The sequence below is a fragment of the Canis aureus genome, chromosome 8, assembly GCF_053574225.1.
Source record: "Canis aureus isolate CA01 chromosome 8, VMU_Caureus_v.1.0, whole genome shotgun sequence".
Taxonomy (NCBI): domain Eukaryota; kingdom Metazoa; phylum Chordata; class Mammalia; order Carnivora; family Canidae; genus Canis; species Canis aureus.
Window position 1 is genome coordinate 53,407,109 of NC_135618.1, and position 20,649 is coordinate 53,427,757.

The 20,649-nt window shown below is 40.7% G+C and overlaps 1 protein-coding gene across 5 annotated transcripts in view; it reads right to left on the reverse strand.

The window, feature by feature from the left end:
• Positions 1 to 20,649, reverse strand: part of DNAH3 (dynein axonemal heavy chain 3) — a 166,069-nt gene that overhangs the window by 33,369 nt on the left and 112,051 nt on the right. For 3 of the 5 annotated variants that reach the window (XM_077906863.1, XM_077906864.1, XM_077906865.1), the window contains 10 exons: positions 20,313 to 20,416; positions 17,597 to 17,891; positions 15,609 to 15,788; positions 11,191 to 11,314; positions 10,945 to 11,101; positions 10,556 to 10,699; positions 8,824 to 9,490; positions 7,080 to 7,245; positions 5,184 to 5,400; positions 3,502 to 3,684 (listed from right to left, as the gene is read on the reverse strand). In XM_077906863.1, the coding sequence (XP_077762989.1) occupies positions 3,502 to 3,684; positions 5,184 to 5,400; positions 7,080 to 7,245; positions 8,824 to 9,490; positions 10,556 to 10,699; positions 10,945 to 11,101; positions 11,191 to 11,314; positions 15,609 to 15,788; positions 17,597 to 17,891; positions 20,313 to 20,416 (2,237 nt within the window). Of the gene's footprint in view, positions 1 to 3,501; positions 3,685 to 5,183; positions 5,401 to 7,079; positions 7,246 to 8,823; positions 9,491 to 10,555; positions 10,700 to 10,944; positions 11,102 to 11,190; positions 11,315 to 15,141; positions 15,246 to 15,608; positions 15,789 to 17,596; positions 17,892 to 20,312; positions 20,417 to 20,649 lie in introns of those variants that run through there. The other 2 variants (XM_077906866.1, XM_077906867.1) reach the window with 2 other exon arrangements.

The window sequence follows — 20,649 nt, forward strand, 5'->3', positions numbered from 1 at the left end:
TCCAGTGGCCCAGTAGCTCTGCTCCCTTTCTAAGGATCATGGCCTGGGTCCCAACAAGCTTGATTGTCAAGTGCCTCCAAAAGGTTCTAATTATAATATTATGGGTACAGTGATTCTCAACCCTGGCTCTGTCTCCGAGTCACTGAAGAACATTTAGGGCACCCTCATGGTCAGGTCCCACGCCCTGAGATTCTGATTCATTCAGTCTGGGTGAGGTCTGGGCACCTGAATTTTTAAAACTCCAAATCTGGTTCTGACACATGGTGCTGTTGAGAAACTCCCATTTATACTCTTGAAACACTGAAAACAGGGCAGGAAGGAATAGACTTCAGTGCCTAGTAGGGTAGTGGCTACTTGATGAGAGAAGCAGTTGCTTAAGATGGTCATTAAAATGATTATATGACATTTTGGAAAAACATTTGTGATAGGATGTTAAAGAAATAAAGCTGATGCAAATTGTAATGATGCTATGACTGCAGTAACATGAAACTATCCACGTGTATAGACAGAGGCTAGAAGGAAACTTGGAAAATTGAAAAGATGTTAATGCTGAGTTCTTAAGTATTCTTTCATACATGTTATTACTATCATCATTTGTTTCTATGATAAGAATAACATGATTAAAAATGACCCCTGGTGCTCCTTGGTGGCTCAGTCAGTTAAGCATCTGACTTTTGGTTTCAGCTCAGGTCATGATCTCAGGGTCATGGGACTGAACTCCGTGTTCAGTTGAGGGCTCTGCGCTCAACGAGGAGTCTGCTTAAGATTCTTTCTCTCCTTTCCCTCTGCGCCTCCTATCCTCTCCCTCACTTCCCTCCCTCTCTCTAAAAAAAGAAAGAAAAAAAAAAGATCTGTTGCTTAGCAATGCAAAGGGAGTACCAGGGCCCTTTGGAAGGTTTAAAGCACAGTGCCCTCTGACAAAACACAGAAATTCAACTGTGCAGTGATTCTGGCATCAGTTATTATCCTCACTAGGGGGAAAAGAAATGATTCATTAGCTTAAAAAGAAATGACCACTCTAAGCAAACTGTTGTACTTGGGAAGCAAGTGCTTGGGGCCTCTTTCTCTGCCAGTCTCCTTGCCATCCCTGGATGGATTCCACTTGTGTGGCTGAGCCTCTCTGCTACAGGAGCCACCACACTGGGGGTTTTCCCAGGATATCTCATTTCTAGGGATGGAGGAGATTAGAGAAAATGATAGTTCCTGTGTGGAGAAGGACTGTAGCTCTGTGGAGTTCAGGGAGGGGTTCTTGTCCTCAGGGAAACTGAGCAAGTATAGCTTCTTTTTCCTCCTTGGATGCACCTTGTGATTCACCTCTAGGTTGTCACTCCTCACACTCAGGGATGAGATGGCAAAACATCAGACCTCACCCTTGACACTGAAACTCAAGGCAACAGTTTATTGCCCAGGAATGGGTGTGGTAGGTCATCTCCATTTCACCTACAGCGTCCTTCCTGCTTCATTGAGTCCCTGTTTTCCCCTGACACTGTGGAGCAGAATCCTGGGTGATGGTACCCACACATGACAAGAGACTACCCTTTATCAAACGGGCAAGTCCACTTGTTGCAAGGTAAAGAATAACAGTTTTAGAGAATATGTGCCACTAAACTCTGTGTGCTGAACACATACTACAAAATTTCCTTATCTTTCTCTTAGTATCTCCACTTTATAGATGAAAAAACTGAATTTTGAAAGGGGCGGAACAAATAGTGAGTCCTAATGTGCCCAATTCTAGCACACAACCATGGAAGAGTTGTAAATTCACTGTGTATAGGGGCCAGGCCTGTGATCTGAGTGTGGGAAGTGGGCTGGATGGGGCTTTATTGAGCTTGAAGCCACATGGGGCCGCATCTAGTCAATGTTGCTGATGGCTGCAACCCAGGAAAGCAGGTCCAATGTTGCCAGAATGCTTTTCTTCCTAAGAAAAACTGAACATTTAGAATTTTTACTTGAAATCTCTTGATTTTTTAAAAGTGGAGGATTATATCAGATTAAAAAAAATACTGTGTGTGTTACAGTATAAATATGCACTCCCTAGTGGCCAGTTTGCTATTCCAAGAATTATAGTCAAATACAAGGGCTTCAGAATCAGAGAACTCTAGGTTTGAATCCTGGTTTGGTCACTTGGTAGCCGCACGTCTTTAAAGTTCTTGTACCATGATTTCCTTATGTGTAAATTGGAAATGATACCATTTGCTTTTGCAGGGCTATTATAATGATAAAAAAAAAACAACGTAAATCAAGGACAAGAGAATACAGTCTCCATGAGGGAAGGAATTTTGTCTCTCTTGTTCTATTGCCTAGGAAGATGCCAGCACACACCAAGCGTTCAATAAATATTTGCTAAATGAAGGATTATAAGAAACCACCATGGTGCTACTAAGCAATAGCTATTATTATCATCTTGTCATAGAATGGCAAAACACCCACTGGATTATGGTCCCTGGTGGTCACAATCTTTTATGGGTCCATTGGGCTCCTGGCTGTACCCCTAAGACTGTGGGTGAGCATATCTCCCTTATCCAGAGCATTCACTGTGACTCTGAGACCAGCAATTAGACCCAAGGAAATCTATGAGAGGTCAGGTCTCAGGACTCACTGGAGAAAAGCCAGTCTGGAAGGCTTGTCCTTTTCAATAAAGTACCCCATGACTTATTTATCCTAGAAGCCAGACACAAGCTACTTCTCATTCAAGTTCTTTATTGAAGAATGCTTAAAAAGATTTTCTAACTGCTAAGCAGGACAAGTATCTTGAGCTAAGTGCTAATAGACTTGGATTCTAAACCCACTAAGTAGCTATGTGACTCTGAAAAGTCACTTCACCACAGAAGTTCAGTGTCATTGATACCTGTCATTCCTAAGTCTAAGGCCCAAGGTGGTTGTGACAGTCAAATGGAATTAGGTAATTAAAAGTTCTGGGAAATATCTAACATCACATGAATGTTAATCAGATTTTCTTCTAATAATATCAGAATGTAGGTGATGCCCTTCCCAGGGCTATTCTTTGGTATAAAAATCACCTTCAAGGGGGGGGTCTTCTAGGTTCAACATTCTGTCATTTGACAATGATTTATTCCACACCTGTAACATGCCATGCACATCTGAGGAAAAAACATGACAGAGGTGAAGGAGACAGACAGAGGAACAGTCAGTGCAAGGGCTCTGGGGTGGGAGAGTGCTTTTGTACTTCTCTGAGGAATAGATACAAAGCCAGTGTGGTCAGAGCAGAGTGAATGAGGGAAAAGTAATGAGATGAGGTTAGAGCATATTTGGTCTTGTAGGCCTGGACTCTGAGTGAGGTGGAGAATATCTGGAAACCAGTAATTCTTCTTGGAGAGAGCCAGGTGTCACCAAGACCTGCTTCTTCACTTACTAGCTATGTGATGCTTGGAAAGTCATCTGTCTTTTTCAAGCCTCACTTTTCTCTCCTGCAGGATAGGCCTGCAGGGCTGTGTTAGGCTCTAGTGAGGTAATGGATAAGCCCCAGAAAATGCTGGTTACCTTGATTCCTTGAGCAATGGCAGCAGCAGCATTGGACTCTTTTTCATCTGCCTGCACCAGAAGTTTCTTGGCATCAGCTTCTCTTGTCTCCTCTTCAATTTTTACCATCATCCTGGCGGTCTCCTCAGAGGTCTGGATGAGTTGAGGCTGAAGAGCAGTCAGTTCTACTTGCATGACCGCCACCTAGCAAGAGGAGCGGGGCAGGGTCAGCTCTGTCAATGCCAAAAATAGCATTGTTGGCAAGAGTTGAAACAATTTTCCAACCTATCATATATGTGGAAAATACTAATGATTCTACCATGATACTGGGTATATATTTGTTGGCTGGAGTTTCTCTCTTTGATCTTTCAATACTAGTTATTGAGTTCACACTATACAGTATACGTTGTAAATTATCAAGCACAGTGCAAGACACTAGATATATAGTGATAAACTTAAACATTTTTTAAAAAGATACAGTTTCCTCTGTGCTCTTGAGCCTAAATTTGAGTATTGGGTGGGGGTGAGGAGGGAGGTTGGGGAAGAGATAAAACAAAAGGAAGTTAGGAGAAAAAAAAATCTGCTTTTTTTTTTTGTCTATGAAAAAACATATATATCTGAGATACTTGGGATAAGAGGAAATCTCAAGGCTATTTTTCCCAAGAGTCTGATGCCCCCTACAGTACTCTTGCCAAGTGGTTTTCCGACCTCTGTTTGAACACTTCTAATGATGGAGAGCTTTCACTACCTCTCAGAAGAGTTGTGCCATTTTTTTTTTTAACCAACTGGCCCTGATTCTACCTGCTGAGGCAGCTCAGATGCATATTTGAGGAGGGTTTCACAATCTTATAACTACCGTTCTGGAATCATGCACAGTTGAGTTTCAGTTTTGGCCTGACCACTTGCACTAGCTATTCATGAGGCTGCATGTAGGATCTTTGGCAAGTCTCCTGGCCTCCCTGCATTGTGTTTTCCTTGTGTGGAATGTGGAAATGGCAATAGTACTTTCCTCATAGACAGTACCAGCATGTAATAAGGCTCTAGGAATGTTAACTGGCAACCATTGTGCTCTCTTCTGGTCTAGACTGTCTTATATCCTTTTGCTGCTCCTCAAACAAGGGTTTACTCACCCTTGTGTGGACAGAGTCCAATTTTCAACACCTCTCTAAAAGCCAAGGTCCCCTGGGGACCACCCGAGGTCACTTCTGCTGTTCTGTCCTATTCTTGTATAATAGTGCTGGTGGGTTTCCTGTACTCAGTGGTCAACCTCCTATAAAGTTACCTTAGTTCTTTGTTGGTGCTGCAAATCCACGTCTTTATGTGGCTCTCATTTTAGACAGTTTGTTAAGCGGCTCCAAGCACAAATTAATTACTAATTCATGTGCCTGGCATTCTGCTAAGGACTATACTTGTATCAGCTGTTTAATCTTTGTAATAGTCCTATGAAGTAAAAATTATTATCTCCTTTATGTAGAGACAAAACAGGCATGAGAGGTAAGATAACACATTTGAGGTTCACCCCAAAGAAGACCAAAATAGCAAAATCTTAAAGGCAGACAGAATCTCATAGGGCTTGGCTGAGGCTGAGGCAAGCAAGGTGAGCTCTGCAAGTACAGGAGCAGATGCTGTTTTTATATAGTGACCTCTTAAATTCTGCACCTGAACAAGGTACCTAATCCGGAACTCTTCATCCCTGTGCTCACCTGTGAAGATGCAAACTCCAGTTTCTGCAGACCTGTCAGGTAACGGTTCCTCATCATATCAACCTCTTGCCTCTTGGTATTCAGGAGTGTCTTGAAGGTTAGGATCAATTCAAGGTAGGAGGTGGGGGTGACATAGTTGTGTCTGCGAAGTGTGTTGTAATAATCAAGTGACATGTCCTTCACACTCTCCTGGAAATATTTGCACATGGAGATGACCCTACGGAGGACACAAGGATGGTCAGGCAGGCCCAACATCCTCGAGAGGCACCTAGCACATCTGTGGCTACAGATGTGATGATGCACATTGACTATGGCCTGGTAGAGACCCAAATTCTCAAAGACAGGTCAATGCAGCTGTAAGAAGTTTTGGAGAAGTGTATATTCTTACTAGAATGATTTTCAAACAAGTAAGTTCTATTTCTGATCACTTCAGTAATCACCAGAGCTTAAGCAAGAGTTCTTAATCTTTGGCAATCTGGTGAAGCCTCTGGATTTTGCAGGATAATGCTTCGAAATGCATGAAACAAAATACATGGGATTACAAAACGAACCAATTATGTTGAAATCATTTTCAAAATGTTTTTTTAAGATTTTCTTATTTATTTATTCAGAGAGAGAGAGAGAGAGAGGCAGAGACACAGGCAGAGGGAGAAGCAGGCTACATGCAGGAAGCCTGATGTGGGACTCTATCCCGGGTCCCCAGGATCACACCCCGGGCTGCAGGCGGTGCTAAACTGCTGCGCCACCTGGGCTGCCCTCAAAATGTTTTAAAAATCAAATTTGTGATATGTAGGGGTCAGCAAAATTTTTCTAGGAAGCGCCAAACAGTAAAAATAAATGGCCCACTTGGTTGAGTAGTGATAACTACTCAAGTCTGCTGTTGTTTTATGGGGGAAAATGGCATGGCTGTGTTCCAATAAAACTTTATATATAAAAACAGGCTATGAACTGGACTTGGCCAGTGGATCATACTTTGATGACCTCTACATTAAATAATAAGATTGGGCAGCAGGTCTAAAACCTACCACAATTTGGAAGGAAATGATACGCTGATGTATCTATAGTGACTGAATGAGTTATTAAAAAAACACACAACTGATTCCCATTGGTAACAAGTCCTGCTAATCCTACTGGGATCTATTGCCTACATTCTTTATTAAAAGAAATTCAAAATACCAGCTGGATGTCAGTGAAAATGAACATATGATTTTTCTCCATTCACATTAACTGACCCTCAGAATTCTGTTTGTGAGCCTATAGACCCAAATTAAGGGTCTTCTGGCCTAGAGCATAAAGTTCAAAGTTCTTAAAATGGAATTTATAGCTATCAGTATTCTGGCCCCTACATAATTCTTCGTTTTCCAATCACTCATTTAATCAACAGTAACTGAATTACTATGTACCAGGCACCTGTTAGACACTAACGATATAGAGTCAGACAAAGCAGATGACATGACCACTGCCTTCATGGGGCACCTGGGAGGTCAACATTCTCATCTCTTCCCTTATTCTAGCCAAAATTAAATATGTTTTTTGGGTTGTTTTTGTATATCTGAGCTTTATACATAAAAGACTTTTTTCACCCTCATAATAACCAGTTTTCATTCCCTTGGTGGCAATGTCACCCCTACTGAGACTATATGCTCTAAAACTGAAATAGCTATATTATTAGAGCTTGGTTCTCACAGCTATGACAACAGTGCATCTCCAGGACAATTCTGAACAATGAAATTTCACTCTTTTTTTTCAGCAAAAGTGTCTTATTAAATATCTAACTAAATGTGATTTTCTATATATAAATTGAGAAATCTTAAAACAATAATAACAATACAGCCAATATCTGGATTTTCCATTTGGATTATTTGGTTAGTGTACTAAAATGCAGCTAATACCTACTCTATCCGAATATTGTCATCAAGCTCCACATCTTCCAGAAATTTGTTGGCTACCAACTCCAGGGCATCTGTGGGCCAGGACTGGAACCAATCAATTGTACAGCAATTGATCAGTGAAGGGAACATCCGCAGGCGGTTCCGGAAGGCATCCCCAATTGGGCTCATGGCTAATGAAAAGCAGACTTGGTTAGTTTCCTTCCTCCAAGGCCAGGAGGCAGGCAGGTCTTTCCAATGATTCTGGTGGGTAAAGGGGTTGGTTTCCTGTTTGGTAACTGAGGAGTGTAATGGAATAGTAATGATGAATGCCTAGGAAGCATAGGGGAATCATAGGATATTTTCATTCAACTTTGTGGTGGGAATTCAGTATAATAGCCTTCTGACTTGACTGGTCTCTCATACCTGTTGTTCTCCTTTCCAGATCTTTTATATCATCTAGCCAGTATGGTTTGTGCTCTTTGATCCTCTTGCTCTATTTGTTCTGACACAGACAAATGGGAGCCATGGATACCACATACATAGTTACTTATGGAAGTTAGTGGGGGGCCATCAGTTTGTTTCTGACCTTATCTCCATCCAAGCACAAATTTGGCCTAAGTTCCATTGATTTTTTTATTTAGGCTCAATGTGGTAGAAGGAGGCATGATGAACAGGTGGAAGTATGAGGACGTCACTGTTGCTGAAGATCAGAGAGAGAAGAGGAAGCTTGGTTTGAGAGGAGAATGGAGAGAATACAGGGGACAGTATGGCATGTGGTCTTATAAAACCAGAGGTTAGGAATTTTGGCATTTATCTTGATAGAAAGCATATTAAGTGTTTAATGTGTGTGTGTGTGTGCACGCATGTATACACAATGATCATATTTGCAATACATGTGAAAAAAAAAAACCATCCTAGGTCAGTGGAACAGAATAGTCTGGAATGGACAAGAGTGGACCTAGAGAGAATGGTTACAAGGTTGCAGAAGTGAGGCTGGACAAATGATGGTAGTTTAGCTAATGCAAAGGTGGTGGAGATGGAGATAAATGAGTGGATATGAGAGAAAGCAAGGAGGTAAAAATTGACAGGACATGGTGGCATGAGAGAAAAGTATTAAATATAACCCCTAGGTTTCTGGATAGATTGGGGATGTCATTCACAGAGAGAACTCCAGATGTGAGACCACAGGGTAATGCACTAAATGGAAGGAGAAGGTTCAGAGGAGAATTTAGAGAATTGAGAAGAGTACAGGGGGATGGGCTAGATGGGTGATGAGTATTAAGGAGGGCACTTGTGATGAGCACTAGGTGGTGTTCTCCTCCAGAAACCAATATGGCACTGTAAAATTTAAATTAAAAAGAGGAGGCACATGGGTGGCTCATTTGGTTAGGCATCTGACTCTAGATATTAGCTCAGGTCATAATCTCAGGGTCATGAGATCAAGCCCTGTGTTGGGCTCAGTGCTCAGTGGGAAGTCTGCTTAAGATTCTCTCTCTCCCTCTCCCTCTGCCCCTCCCCCTATTCTCTCTCTTTCTCGCTCTCTCTCTGGAATAGATAAACAAATCTTAAAAAAAAAAATTGAGAAAAGTGGAACAGTTTTAAAATAGTAGTTTAGGGGAGAGTCATTTTCCACAGGAATTCAGGCACAAACCCCTGGGTGAGTGCCATGGTTGGATCAATCCTTGGACCACTGTAAGAGGACCACTGTAAGAAGACTGAGTTTAGAGCACTCCGGAGGAAAAGGGCAAACTGCATTTGCTTCTTCTTACCAAGGACAATGTGGAGGTTCTTCTTCACCCTGTCAATAAAGAAGTTATACATAGAAAGAGGAGTGACTTCAATCTTCTCGCCTTCTGTCCTGACTGCCATTTGCATTTTCTCTACAAGGTCAGCCTTCTCATCAGCTGGGAAGATGTTGGGCACATCCCCTGTGTTTAGAAGCATGTTGATGTCCTCAACAAATGATTCATCCTTGATCTGGTTATCAGTGAAGAGGAACACGGTCCTCTTGGTGGCCACTCCGACCTGCAGCATAATCTTCTTCAGGTCCTCCCGCCAGTCATAGCTTGAGTAGTTCTTGGTGATTTCAATCTGATACAGCTCACATGAGTTCATGAATGTGGACAGTTTGCTGGCACTCTGCCGCCCACTGCCCCCAATCCCCACCAGGAGCAAGTGGCCTTTGTCCTGCTTCAGGACCCTACAGATCCTGGAGATGTGCTCAATGGCAAACCTGAACATGACCAAGGACATAGGGGCCTTGCTGATGTTGTTGAACTCTTCCAGGTAGTACTCCATGACCACTGTGAGCTGTTTTAGGTCAGTGATCTCATCATAGATTTTTGGGTCACTTTCTGGCTTGAAGAAATCTCCAAAGAAGAGACTACGGATATTATCATCAACTATCTTTCCAGTGGGTGACAAGTGGATGAGGACCTGTGGAAAAGATAAATTTCAGCCGGCATTCCACAAGTGGCCCAACTAAGATGGCACTGGGAAGTATAGAGAGAGGGAACAAGAGATATGTTTGTTTCCTCTGAGCATATTCTCCAGAGTGAGGGTTCATCAATAGTTTTTTTAAAACATAATATATGGATCTTATGGTTATAAAGACTATGATGAAGGGACATTAGAGAAAAAAGCATGAAAGTGATAGTTAATCTGTTTGTCAAATGGTTAAAATGTTGGTGGTCAGGCTGTGAGAACCCAGCAGTGGCATCATTTTTTTATGTGCTTGTTCCTTCACCAAACAAACGTACAGGTGTTATCCCTGGTCTCCACTCTGTTGCAAGAGTAGGAACGTTCTAGATGCTTTCTCTTCCTGATAATGGAACCTGGCAGTGCTTTTGTACTTGGCCCCTGGATACAACATGAAACACCTGCAATTTTTCTGTGGTGAAATCACAGTTTCTTAAAAACAGAGGTACAACTAGATGAGGGAAACCATGGCTCTCTTCTACTTGGGCTTCACCAGGGCCTCAGTTAAACCATAAAAATTTCACAGTTCATTTCTCAACTCAGAAACTAATTAACCTTAGAAAATTATTTTAAGTTGATTATAAACAATTACATCAGATCATAAGCCACTTTGAATGGATACAAATGTATATGCTATCAGGGAAGTGAGGCAAAATTGGGCCAAGTATATTATCATCAAACCTAGTGACTAGTTGACTCAATTCCATTTCCTGAGATTCGGAAAACAGAGCCATGAGTCTCCACTAGGAAGGAAAGTTGAAATCTGGGGATCCCTGGGTGGCTCAGCAGTTTAGTACTGGCCTAGGGTGTGATCCTGGAGTCCCGGGATCAAGTCCCACGTCGGGCTCCCTGCATGGAACTTGCTTCTCCCTCTGCTTGTGTCTCTGCCTCTCTCTGTGTCTCTCATGAATAAATAAATAAAATCTTAAAAAAAAAAAAGAAAAAGAAACTTGAAATCTGAGACTAACATAGTCAAATATTTGGAATCATTTCTGGGGCCGAATGCTCATAGGGTCTGCTTACCTTCTCCATGGTCTGCTTGAAGCAACTGGATGTGGTTTCCTTCACCATGTTGAAGAAGACCTGCCTGTCCTCATGGTCAATCAGACGGTCGTAGAAGACCCGATAAACCTCATGGATCCAAAGCCGGATAAATTTTTCCACATCCTGAAAATCCAGAGTTAATTATTTATGTAAATGGAAGGTGGTACCTGAGCTGGTATTTCTCAAACAGTTCCTAAATCTTGGGATTGACTGAGTATTAAACAAGATAATGTTTACAAAATACTTAGCACAATACCTACCAGAGACAAATGCTTAATAAAAGTTAGCTATTACTATTATCATTGTTTGTTCCATATAGCCACGGATATTGCTGAATGAACTTGATAACAGAAATAATAGTGTCTGACCTGCAGGTGGGTGTGAGGGCAGAGCAGTACCCCTTGGATAACCCGTGAAAAGTCCCGTAGGTTAAAGACATAATGAGACTTGGAGGGAGTTGGCAAGAAATTCTCCACTGCAGCTTTATAAATTGTCATAGTAGCTTGTACCAGCATCTTTCCATACCTTAGGAGGAAGAGAAAGGCAGATTCATCAAGGAGGAGCCAGAACTGAGGATCCAGGCCAATACTGAGGAAGACATAGGGACCTCTTACCTTAAGAATATCACGTCAAATCCTTTCCCAAAATGCCAGTCAGCAATTGAACTGAAAATCTTGGTTAAAATGTCATCCTCAAAGGCATTGATGGAAACAATATTTAGATGGCGAGTGAATCGTCCTGGAAAACATATAAACTCATACCTATCTCCTGGGCCTTGTGATCCTGGGACATAGAAGAGTATGTTTTCCTCTGCCTTATTTTTCTAGAGCTATGCTATACAATATGGCAGCCTCTAACCAGATATGGCTATTTAAACTTCATTAATATTAAATAACATTAAAAAATAATTTCCTCAGTCTCACTAGCCACATTTCAAGTGCTCAGGAGTAACATGTGACTAATGGCTGGCTATTGTATCATATAATGCAAACACAGAACATCTCCATGATTGCAGTAATTCTATTAATAGCACTAGACTAGTGTTCAAGATTGTTTTTAAAAGTGAAGGCAATATGTGATCATTGTAAAATAGTCAATTCAGAAATACTTCTATAGAAAGTGAGCATCATCTTTGACTTACCTCTCACATACCAAATCCATTCTTCCCCCAATTAACTACTATTAAATTGGTATCCTTACATATCTATCTATATTTACCTACCTGTCTTTTTTTTTACTTACCTGTCTAATGTTAGATATCTATTTATATTTATATATACATATCAGCTTTATTGATATAATCCACATACTATATAATTCACCCATATAAAGTATACAATGCAATTGTTTTTTAATATTTTAGCTGTGCAACCAATACCACAATTGATTTTAGAACATTTTAATCACCTCAGAAAGAAATCTTGTACCCATTAACAGTTAATTTCATTTCCTTGGAGCTCTTGGCAATGAAAAACCTATTTTCTACTTCTATAAATTTATCTGGGGATCCCTGGGTGGCGCAGAGGTTTAGTGCCTGCCTTTGGCCCAGGGCGCGATCCTGGAGACCCGGAATTGAATCCCACGTCGGGCTCCCGGTGCATAGAGCCTGCTTCTCCCTCTGCCTATGTCTCTGCCTCTCTCTCTCTCTCTCTGTGTGACTATCATAAATAAATAAAAATTTTAAAAAATAATAAATTTATCTGTATATCTGTTTTTTTTAAAAGCATTTTATTATATAAAATAAAATGCAGATACTGAAAACCAGAGAAAAACGAATACAAAGTTTGGTGGGTCATCATAAGGTCAACAGCCTTACATATACCATCCAAATAAAAAAAAATCAAGCTTTGCCAATCCTCCATAGATGCCCCTCCACATATCCCATCCCAAAGATAGCCTTCTATCTCTCTCCAAAGATTACTACTATCCTGACTTTTACAGTAATTTGCTGTCTTGCATTTCTTTATGTTTTTATCTCTCAAGTGTTCATTCCTACACACCAGAGTTTAATCCTCCCAATTAAAAAAAACAATTGATATGTTTTTTTAAAAGATTTTATTTATTTATTCATGAGAATACACAGAGAGGAGAGAGAGAGAGAGAGAGAGGCAGAGACACAGGCAGAGGGAGAAGCAGGCTCCATGCAGGGAGCCTGACATGGGACCCGATCCAGGATCACGCCCTGGGCTGAAGGTGGTGCTAAACCGCTGAGCCACCCCGGCTGCCCTGATGTGTTTTTTTAAGTCTCTTTAATCTATAGGTTCTCCTCCTTCCATCCCTTTCTTTCATCTTTTGTTTGTTGAGTATCTGGTTGTTCGATCTGTAGAGTTCTCACAGTCAGTATTTTGCTGATTGTATACTCATGGTGCAGTTAATTCTGTTCCTCTATCCTCATATGCATTTCAAAGTAATTTGCACCTGGATCTAGACATCTGATCTGATCAGGTTCAGATTCCGTTTCTGGCCAAATGGTAGGTGGTAATACATTCCTTCATTAGATGGAAGGAATGATGTCTCTCCTGTGATATTGGTAGCTACAGATGCTCAATGGCTAGATCTATTAATTCACTCATTAGTGTAAAGTGGTGATATTTTGATTCTATCATCTCTTTTTCATATATTAGCCAGAATATTTTTATAAAGAGACACTTACCCTTATCTAGGATTTGCTTATACCATGGTACATTTCAAATAATAGTCAGGATAAACGTTTGATTCCATTTATTTATCAGTTTTCAAGATAATAAATTGGTTCCTTACCATCCTCTGAAAATGACCAACCATCATCGTTATTATAGACTAATGGATTTAAATATATTTTGATAAATTTCAATCCATTAAAATAATCGTTGAAACTCTTAATTTTCCCATCTTTGGCCAGTGAGAGCTTCCTTATGTTGCCAACTGAGTCCTGTTGACATGACTATTTAATCTTTTTTTTTTTTTTAAGATTTTATTTATTTATTCATGAGACACACACACACACACACACACACACACACACACATACACACACAGGCAGAGACACAGGCAGAGGGAGAAGCAGGCTCTATGCAGGGAGCCCAATGTGGGACTTGATCCCAGGACTCCAGGATCACGCCCTGGGTCGAAGGCAGGCACTAAGCTGCTGAGCCACCCAGGGATCCCCAACTGTTTAATCTTTGAAAGCTTTCTCATTATCTGGTATATCAAGAAGTTACAAGCTCATCTTGTATATCTTCTGCCCTAGCTATGCTCTGGTTCCTTTCAGTAGGAAACTGGATTTCAAGATAATCCAGGTGCTAGGCATGTTCAGTGTTAATGAGATGTTTATTATTTCCTAGACCTAGTACATCAGTGGACATCATGAGTTACTACTGATATTTCTAATATAGGATTCTAGGGCTTTCACTTAATTTCATCTACATTACATCTCCTTTCTTCCATACTGAGACTCCTGGTTCTCAAGGACACAAGTGTCAGTGGAAAAAGAAACTTCCACAGTAACTCTTGTGTAATCCTACTTTACACAAAGCTCTTAGAATAAGAACCTACTACTACTACCAATTATGGTAACTGAAGACTCTTTAAAACTTTTTGTACTAGCTATCCTCATCTCTCCTCCATTTTTAAAAAGATTTCTTTTAAAAAATATATTTTATTTAAATTCAATTTGCCAACATATAGTCTAACACCCAGTGCTCATCTCATTAAGTGCCTTGCTTAGTGCCTGTCACCCATGGTTTGTCTTCCTCTCTAATTTTTCCTCACTCAGTTTCCCTCCTTTCCCTTATAGTCCCTTTCACTATTTCTTATATTCCACATATGAGTGAAACCAAAGACAATTATCTTTCTCTGATTAACTTATTTCACTCAGCATTATACCTTTCCTCCATTTTCAATTGTTCTATATTTCTGACACTGAGTCTTATAGCCTGTACCTATTATAATCTCTCTTAGGTAGTCTTAGTTCAACAGATAATAGTATATTTTATGCTTACTACAGGTTGTTATATCAACCTCTTTATAGTTATTTTCATCAAGTGAAACTCATTTTCTAGTAGGTTCCCGAGAATGGGCTTGTGGAAGTAAATCTGAGTTCTTGCATTCTGATCACAGTTTTCCTTTTATATGTGAAAGTCAGCTTTGCTGGTTATAAAATCCTTGACTCTTATTTTATTTCCTTGAACATCTTAAATATAATATTTCATTTTCTTCTGCATAAAGCATTGTGGTTAGACAGTTTTAAGATGCTCTAATTTTATTTATCTTAAAAGTCATGTAGTCTTTTGTGCCTAGATGCCCAAAAGATTTTTTCCTTTTCTTTAAAGTCCAGCAATTTTACTAGTGCATGTCTTGGTAGTGATCATTATTGAGTCTGTATTGGACCAAATAAGATTATCCTGTCCATTTTCCTTATGGTAAATTTTACAGATAAGAAGATTAAATGTCAGGGGGGAGAGTGAGGTCAAAGAATCTTAGGTTTAAAAATGGTATTAAGATTCTTAAACAATAATGTATCTCAGAATTAAAATACAGATCCTGGAAGAATCCAGTTGCCCCTGAAGCAAATGTATTTCTGAACTGTCAGGTGATAGGGAGAACTCTTATTTGTTTTTTTGTTTATTATTATTATTATTTTGCTTAGGCCACTTTCGTTTAGTTGTTTTATCGCTGGCAATCTGAAGAACTGTAAAAAACAAAACAGGTGAATCTGTTATCACTCCTGCTTGAGAACCTCTGGTCTAACCTCCTGCCTGGAATACATGCTGGCTACTCCTTTTCATATGGAGAGTTCCTCCAGGGAACTCTGTCCCTCCAGAGCCTAGCCAAAGACTCTCACATTTTCTTTTCATCTTCAGGTCCATTTCACACAACTTCCAACATGAAGTCTTCAAATTCCACTCCCTAGAGTGGGCCCAAACCCTTCTAGCTACAGCCTAAATATACTTTTATCCATCTTCCATCAGGACAGAGTGCCCTGTACCAACCATCCATCCACAAAGGTTGTCTGGCTCTGCTAGACAATGAAGAGGAATGAACTTTCACGTACCAGTAATGTCATTCCTTCCTCCCCCGGGGGGCCCCATGGCTGTCACAAGCAGCACATCCACAATGTCCAGCTTATTTGTGTCCTTCTTGTCAAACCAGCAACCATGGTCAATCCATTGCCTCAAGAGCTCAATGGGAGGCTGGGCCCCATACACCTCTTTGGCTGGCATGTTGAGGTCATCTGGGGAAAGAAGGCATGGCCACACATTGTAAGTCTTTGGGATCTCTTGCTTTCAGAGGAGGTATTAGATGACTATTCCCTTTATGGAGAGTCTGTTCCTAGTTGTCCCATTCCCACTCTAGGCAGGGCTCAGCCAGTGGATATTTTAACCATATGGGAAGAGGATTTCTGGGTTCTGGGCTCTCCTATTTCATTGAGATGTCTGCTTATTGTGACTTTAAGGATGCATGGATTGTCATCAACAAAGAGGCATTTAATCTTTTTCCCATTCCATCAACCACAATATATTGATTCTCTACTGTGCGCTGGATATTTTGTTAGTTTCTGGGGATATGGTGGTGAGGAAGACTGTCATACTCCCAGCCAACAGGGTACATAATTCAACCACCAGGTAACAACTGACCCCAATGAGAGAAAAGTTTTGAGTTAGGGTTTTGAGGATCAAAACCGAAATGGCAGAGAAAGTGACTTTCTCAAGAGCAAAAATTGATTTCCCCCAATATCATATTATAATCCAGTCACTGCACATAGAAGGCACTCAATAAAATGGAAGCTCTCTTAATTTTCCCCTGAAAATGGATTGAATGCCTAGTTTGTATCAGATAACATTTCAAGGGTTTTATACATATCTCATCTAATCCAAATAATGACTTTATAAGGAAGATAGTATTACTTTTATGTTAGATATGAGGAACTGAGAGTCATGGAAGTTAAGTCACAATATGCCTAGGAGTAGAAAGTGATATTTGAACCTAGATCTGTTTGGTGACAAAGCTTAAATTGTTTCTGGATATTACCCTAAGAAATAAGAAGGAAGAACAGTTTGGGGAGAAGGGGAAAGGGAAGAAAAGAAAGGAAAAACAAAATAAAATTGGATTTCTGCCTTTAAGAAGCTAATGTTAGTGGGCAAGGATTTAAATTACACATAATATTCACTATCAATACATAAAATTTAAGGACAGGACATGGAATAACCCAGAAGAGGATGGCATTACTTTTATTAAGTGACAACCCTATGAGTTAGCAGTAAGATAGTAGAAAATATAATGTATTTGTCATAAAAAACAACAACAACCTGGGTTTGGGTCATGGCTCCAGAATTTTCTAGATGTTTGACAGAATTTAACCATCTGGAGCCATAATTAGCTGACTAGTAAAATGATAATGATGGTTAGCAACCTCACAGGGATGTTAGGGTCAAATGAAATAAATGAGGAAGTGCTTTGTAAACAGGTAAAATCCTGGGAAAATTCAATGTGCTTATTTCACAAATACTTATTTAGCAACTCTTAAGTTACTTCATTTACTGATAACATTTCTCTGACACAAAATGGAACAAGGAGTTTATCACAAAGTGAGTGTTGTTTTTGGAGATGCAAGAGGGTAAACACCCTTCTGGAACTAATTTTCACTATAAGGTAACCTTGCCTGATCCAAAGGCTTATCTTCATCTCAGGAGAAACTGGGAGCCTACCTGAGGCAAAAATGCCTGGACTATATCTTACTTACTGAAAATCTGACATATAGTACTTGATCAAGAAATACATGGTAATGAAAGAAAGAAAGGAAAGGAAAAATTAAATTAAAGATGAGAGAAAAGGAGGGAAGGAAGGGGGAAGTAGAAGGAAAAAGGAAGGGAAGAAGGATAGAGAAGAAAAGGGGAGGGAAGGAATACTAAATTATATTAGTCAGAAATACATCATTTCTTAGAGAGAGTAAAAGGGCTGTACAGTGGTCCTACAAAGGGGGTTGTGGTTGCTGCAGCATAGAAGAATCTGGTTGTGCTCAGATTCAGGCTAATGTCTTACCCACAAATACCACCGCTTTCTTCCCTATGGGAGGCCCAAAAAGGCCCTTCCGCCGCCGATCCAGCTTGGACATGATGATATCCTGAGTCTGATTAGCTGAGGTTCGGGCAGAAAAATTGATGAAGTTGGGTAGGTAAGTGTTTTTGGGAAGGCGAAGAAGGAAATTGTTGGTAATGACTGATTTGCCAGTGCCTGTGGGCCCCACAAACAGCACTGGAATTTCATGGTCCAGATAGGTTTTCAAGAAGAAGGACTGTCTGGCTGTCTCCATTGTGGGGATGATGAGTTCTGAAACCTGTACCACAAAGACATGGGACAGTCTTGTTACTGGGCCAGGAGGCTGGATCGGCACTTGGGAGACTTATTATCCATTAAGCTTCATCCCTTACTATCTTTATGACTTTGAGTGAATATTTAACTCCACTGGGGACCTTAGTTTCTTCATCTGTGAGACAGGATAATAAAGGGACCCAGATCACCAAGCTGTTTTGAGGATTAAATAAGATCATACATGTCAAGATGGGCATTTTGGGCTCTGTTTTGTAGATGAGGAAACTGAGGTCCAGAGCTCTTCTGCAATTTGCCCAAGTAACACAGCAAGTGTGGAAACACAAGGACTTGAATTCCAGCTTGTCTGATTCCAAAGTCTATATCATGGTATAGGTACCAATTACACTAAGGACCAGTCTATAGCTGTTGTCCCCTGAGATCATTGCTCTGAACCAACCCATCTGCCTTGCCCCAAAGTCCACTTCCCATATGTCATCTCTACTCCAGGCTTGGGAGGGTCGGGCGTGACTCTCAGCCCCCATTCCCTGCACTTATTCCTGATCTGCTTTTTCCAACACTCAGATCCCCACTTAACCTTTTTTTTCTTTTTTCCAATATGGCCATTATTACACTCTTCCTGGTATTCAGCCCCCAAATGGATTCTAAGGGCTTGGTCTTGGGCTCCTGGAATCCCTATTACTTTGAGTAGAATACCTTACCTTAGCTTGACTTCCTTGAGCCTGAACCCTTGTAACCATTTGGCTACATTTGGTCCCTCTGTGGGAAGAGAGGAGGGGACTGGAAGATGTATATCATATGCTGACATCTCCTTATATGCCTAGGCTGGAAGGGGCTCCTTATATGGAGCCACTGTGTTGCACACCTCCAGAAAGCCCCATGCACATTGTGGTTTATGGAAATGGTGTCCCTAAAGCAAAGCTAGACCAAAATACCAATGGTGCAAACTGAGTCTGTACATACAGAGCAACATGGCAGCTCTCTGTGTACTAATAGAAAAAGGCTGGGCTTCTTTTGATAAGTAATTTACTCAAAGGAAAAGGAATAGACAGGGCAGGAATTGAAGTGTAGAGGAAGAGAATTAATAGGTTTTGAACTATGGAGGGTTTGCCTGCATTATCCCCTGCAGTTTTCCCAGTAACCCTCTGAGGCTGGAGAATTACTGGCTCACCTGTCCAAAGCCACAGAGCCAGTAAGTGGTGCTGAATGCAAGGCCAGGCACAAGATGCTTTTTTGCTACCAAGATGAAATTTAAAGCAAGTTGGGTTTCAGAGATTTTTAATTTCAGAGACTAGAACACTTGACAAAGGGAAAATTTTTAGCAGAACTTAGAATCTCTCTGAGTTGGACAATCTTATTTGTATGAATTCAGCACAATTTCAAACCCCTGGAGTTCAGATGACTAAGCTCTTTAAGGTGAATTCAAGTTTTGGACTTGGGGCTTGGGGCTTCTGAACAACACTCAGCCTCCAGAGTGTGTCCTAAATTCAGCACACATCTACCTCTGCTTATCACACCATCTTCAGGATCAGCTGTGGTCCTGCTAGCTGTCTGACTTGATTGTCAATATTCCCACTTTTCCATCCACTGTCCACCACTCAATTTGGGGCCTGAATGATCTGCAATCACCCCCAGAAAGATAAAGTATGTCCGCTACATATTACTAACAGGCAAATTTTCCACAAAGAAATGAGCAGGAGTTGTAGCTGAATCATCTGTTAACCAGAAAACCTGTAAATCAGCACTGTTTTTCTAAGAATCCTCATCAAGGGAATTTTTTGGGAATTTTGAAGAAAAGGCAACAATCTTTTTTGGCTGAGATGTCTGAGAGGTAAGACCTATCACCACCTGGCATTGATAACTGATCACATGACAGTGCTAATAATCAAAATAGTAACTGACCTAGATCTAGCACATAACATGTGCCACGTGTTCATGCAGAGTGCCTTCAGTTCTTGCAAACACCCTTTTTTTTTTTAAAAAAAAGAAGATTTTATTTATTTATTCATGAGACAGAGAGAGAGAGAGAGAGAGAGAGAGAGAGAGGCAGAGACACAGGCAGAGGGCAAAGCAGGCTCCACGCAGGGAGCCCGACGTGGGACTCGATCCTGGGTCTCCAGGATCAGGCCCTGGGCTGAAGGCAGCACCAAATCGCTGAGCCACCTGGGCTGCCCACAAACACCCTTTAAGTATTTCTCTTCTATTGTGTAGTTGAGTAACTTGAAGCAAAGAGTGTGAAGGCTGAGTAAGGAATCTGCATCTAATTCTAAAGCCCATGCTTTTGAAGGTTGATCTAGCTCATGTTTAAAACTTTTTCTAAAGAAAGTTTTCAAAAATGTGAATACAGAACTGATGTTAACTCCTCCACCTTGTGAAAATTCAGGTAATTTTAGAAAACAAAACTCTAGGACAAATGCCTCTCTTTTACCTTTGCATTAGCTGGGATATTTTCCTCCTCTTTGGTGATATATTCTGTCCATGTGTACCAATGTCCACCACCTTGCTTGAGGAAATAAAAATCATAGATGCTTCCTGGATTCAAAGACACAGGACAGGTCATCAGTACATTACATTTCATACTTAAGGTATTTTATCACTCAGCTAGAGCCATCTAAATGTGTAACTACCAGTACTGGCAGAGCTGTGGTGAAACTTACATTAATGGTAACTGTATAAATTGGAAAAACACCTTTCAAAGAGTAGTGACCTTGGGATCCCTGGGTGGTGCAGCAGTTTGGCGCCTGCCTTTGGCCCAGGGCGCAATC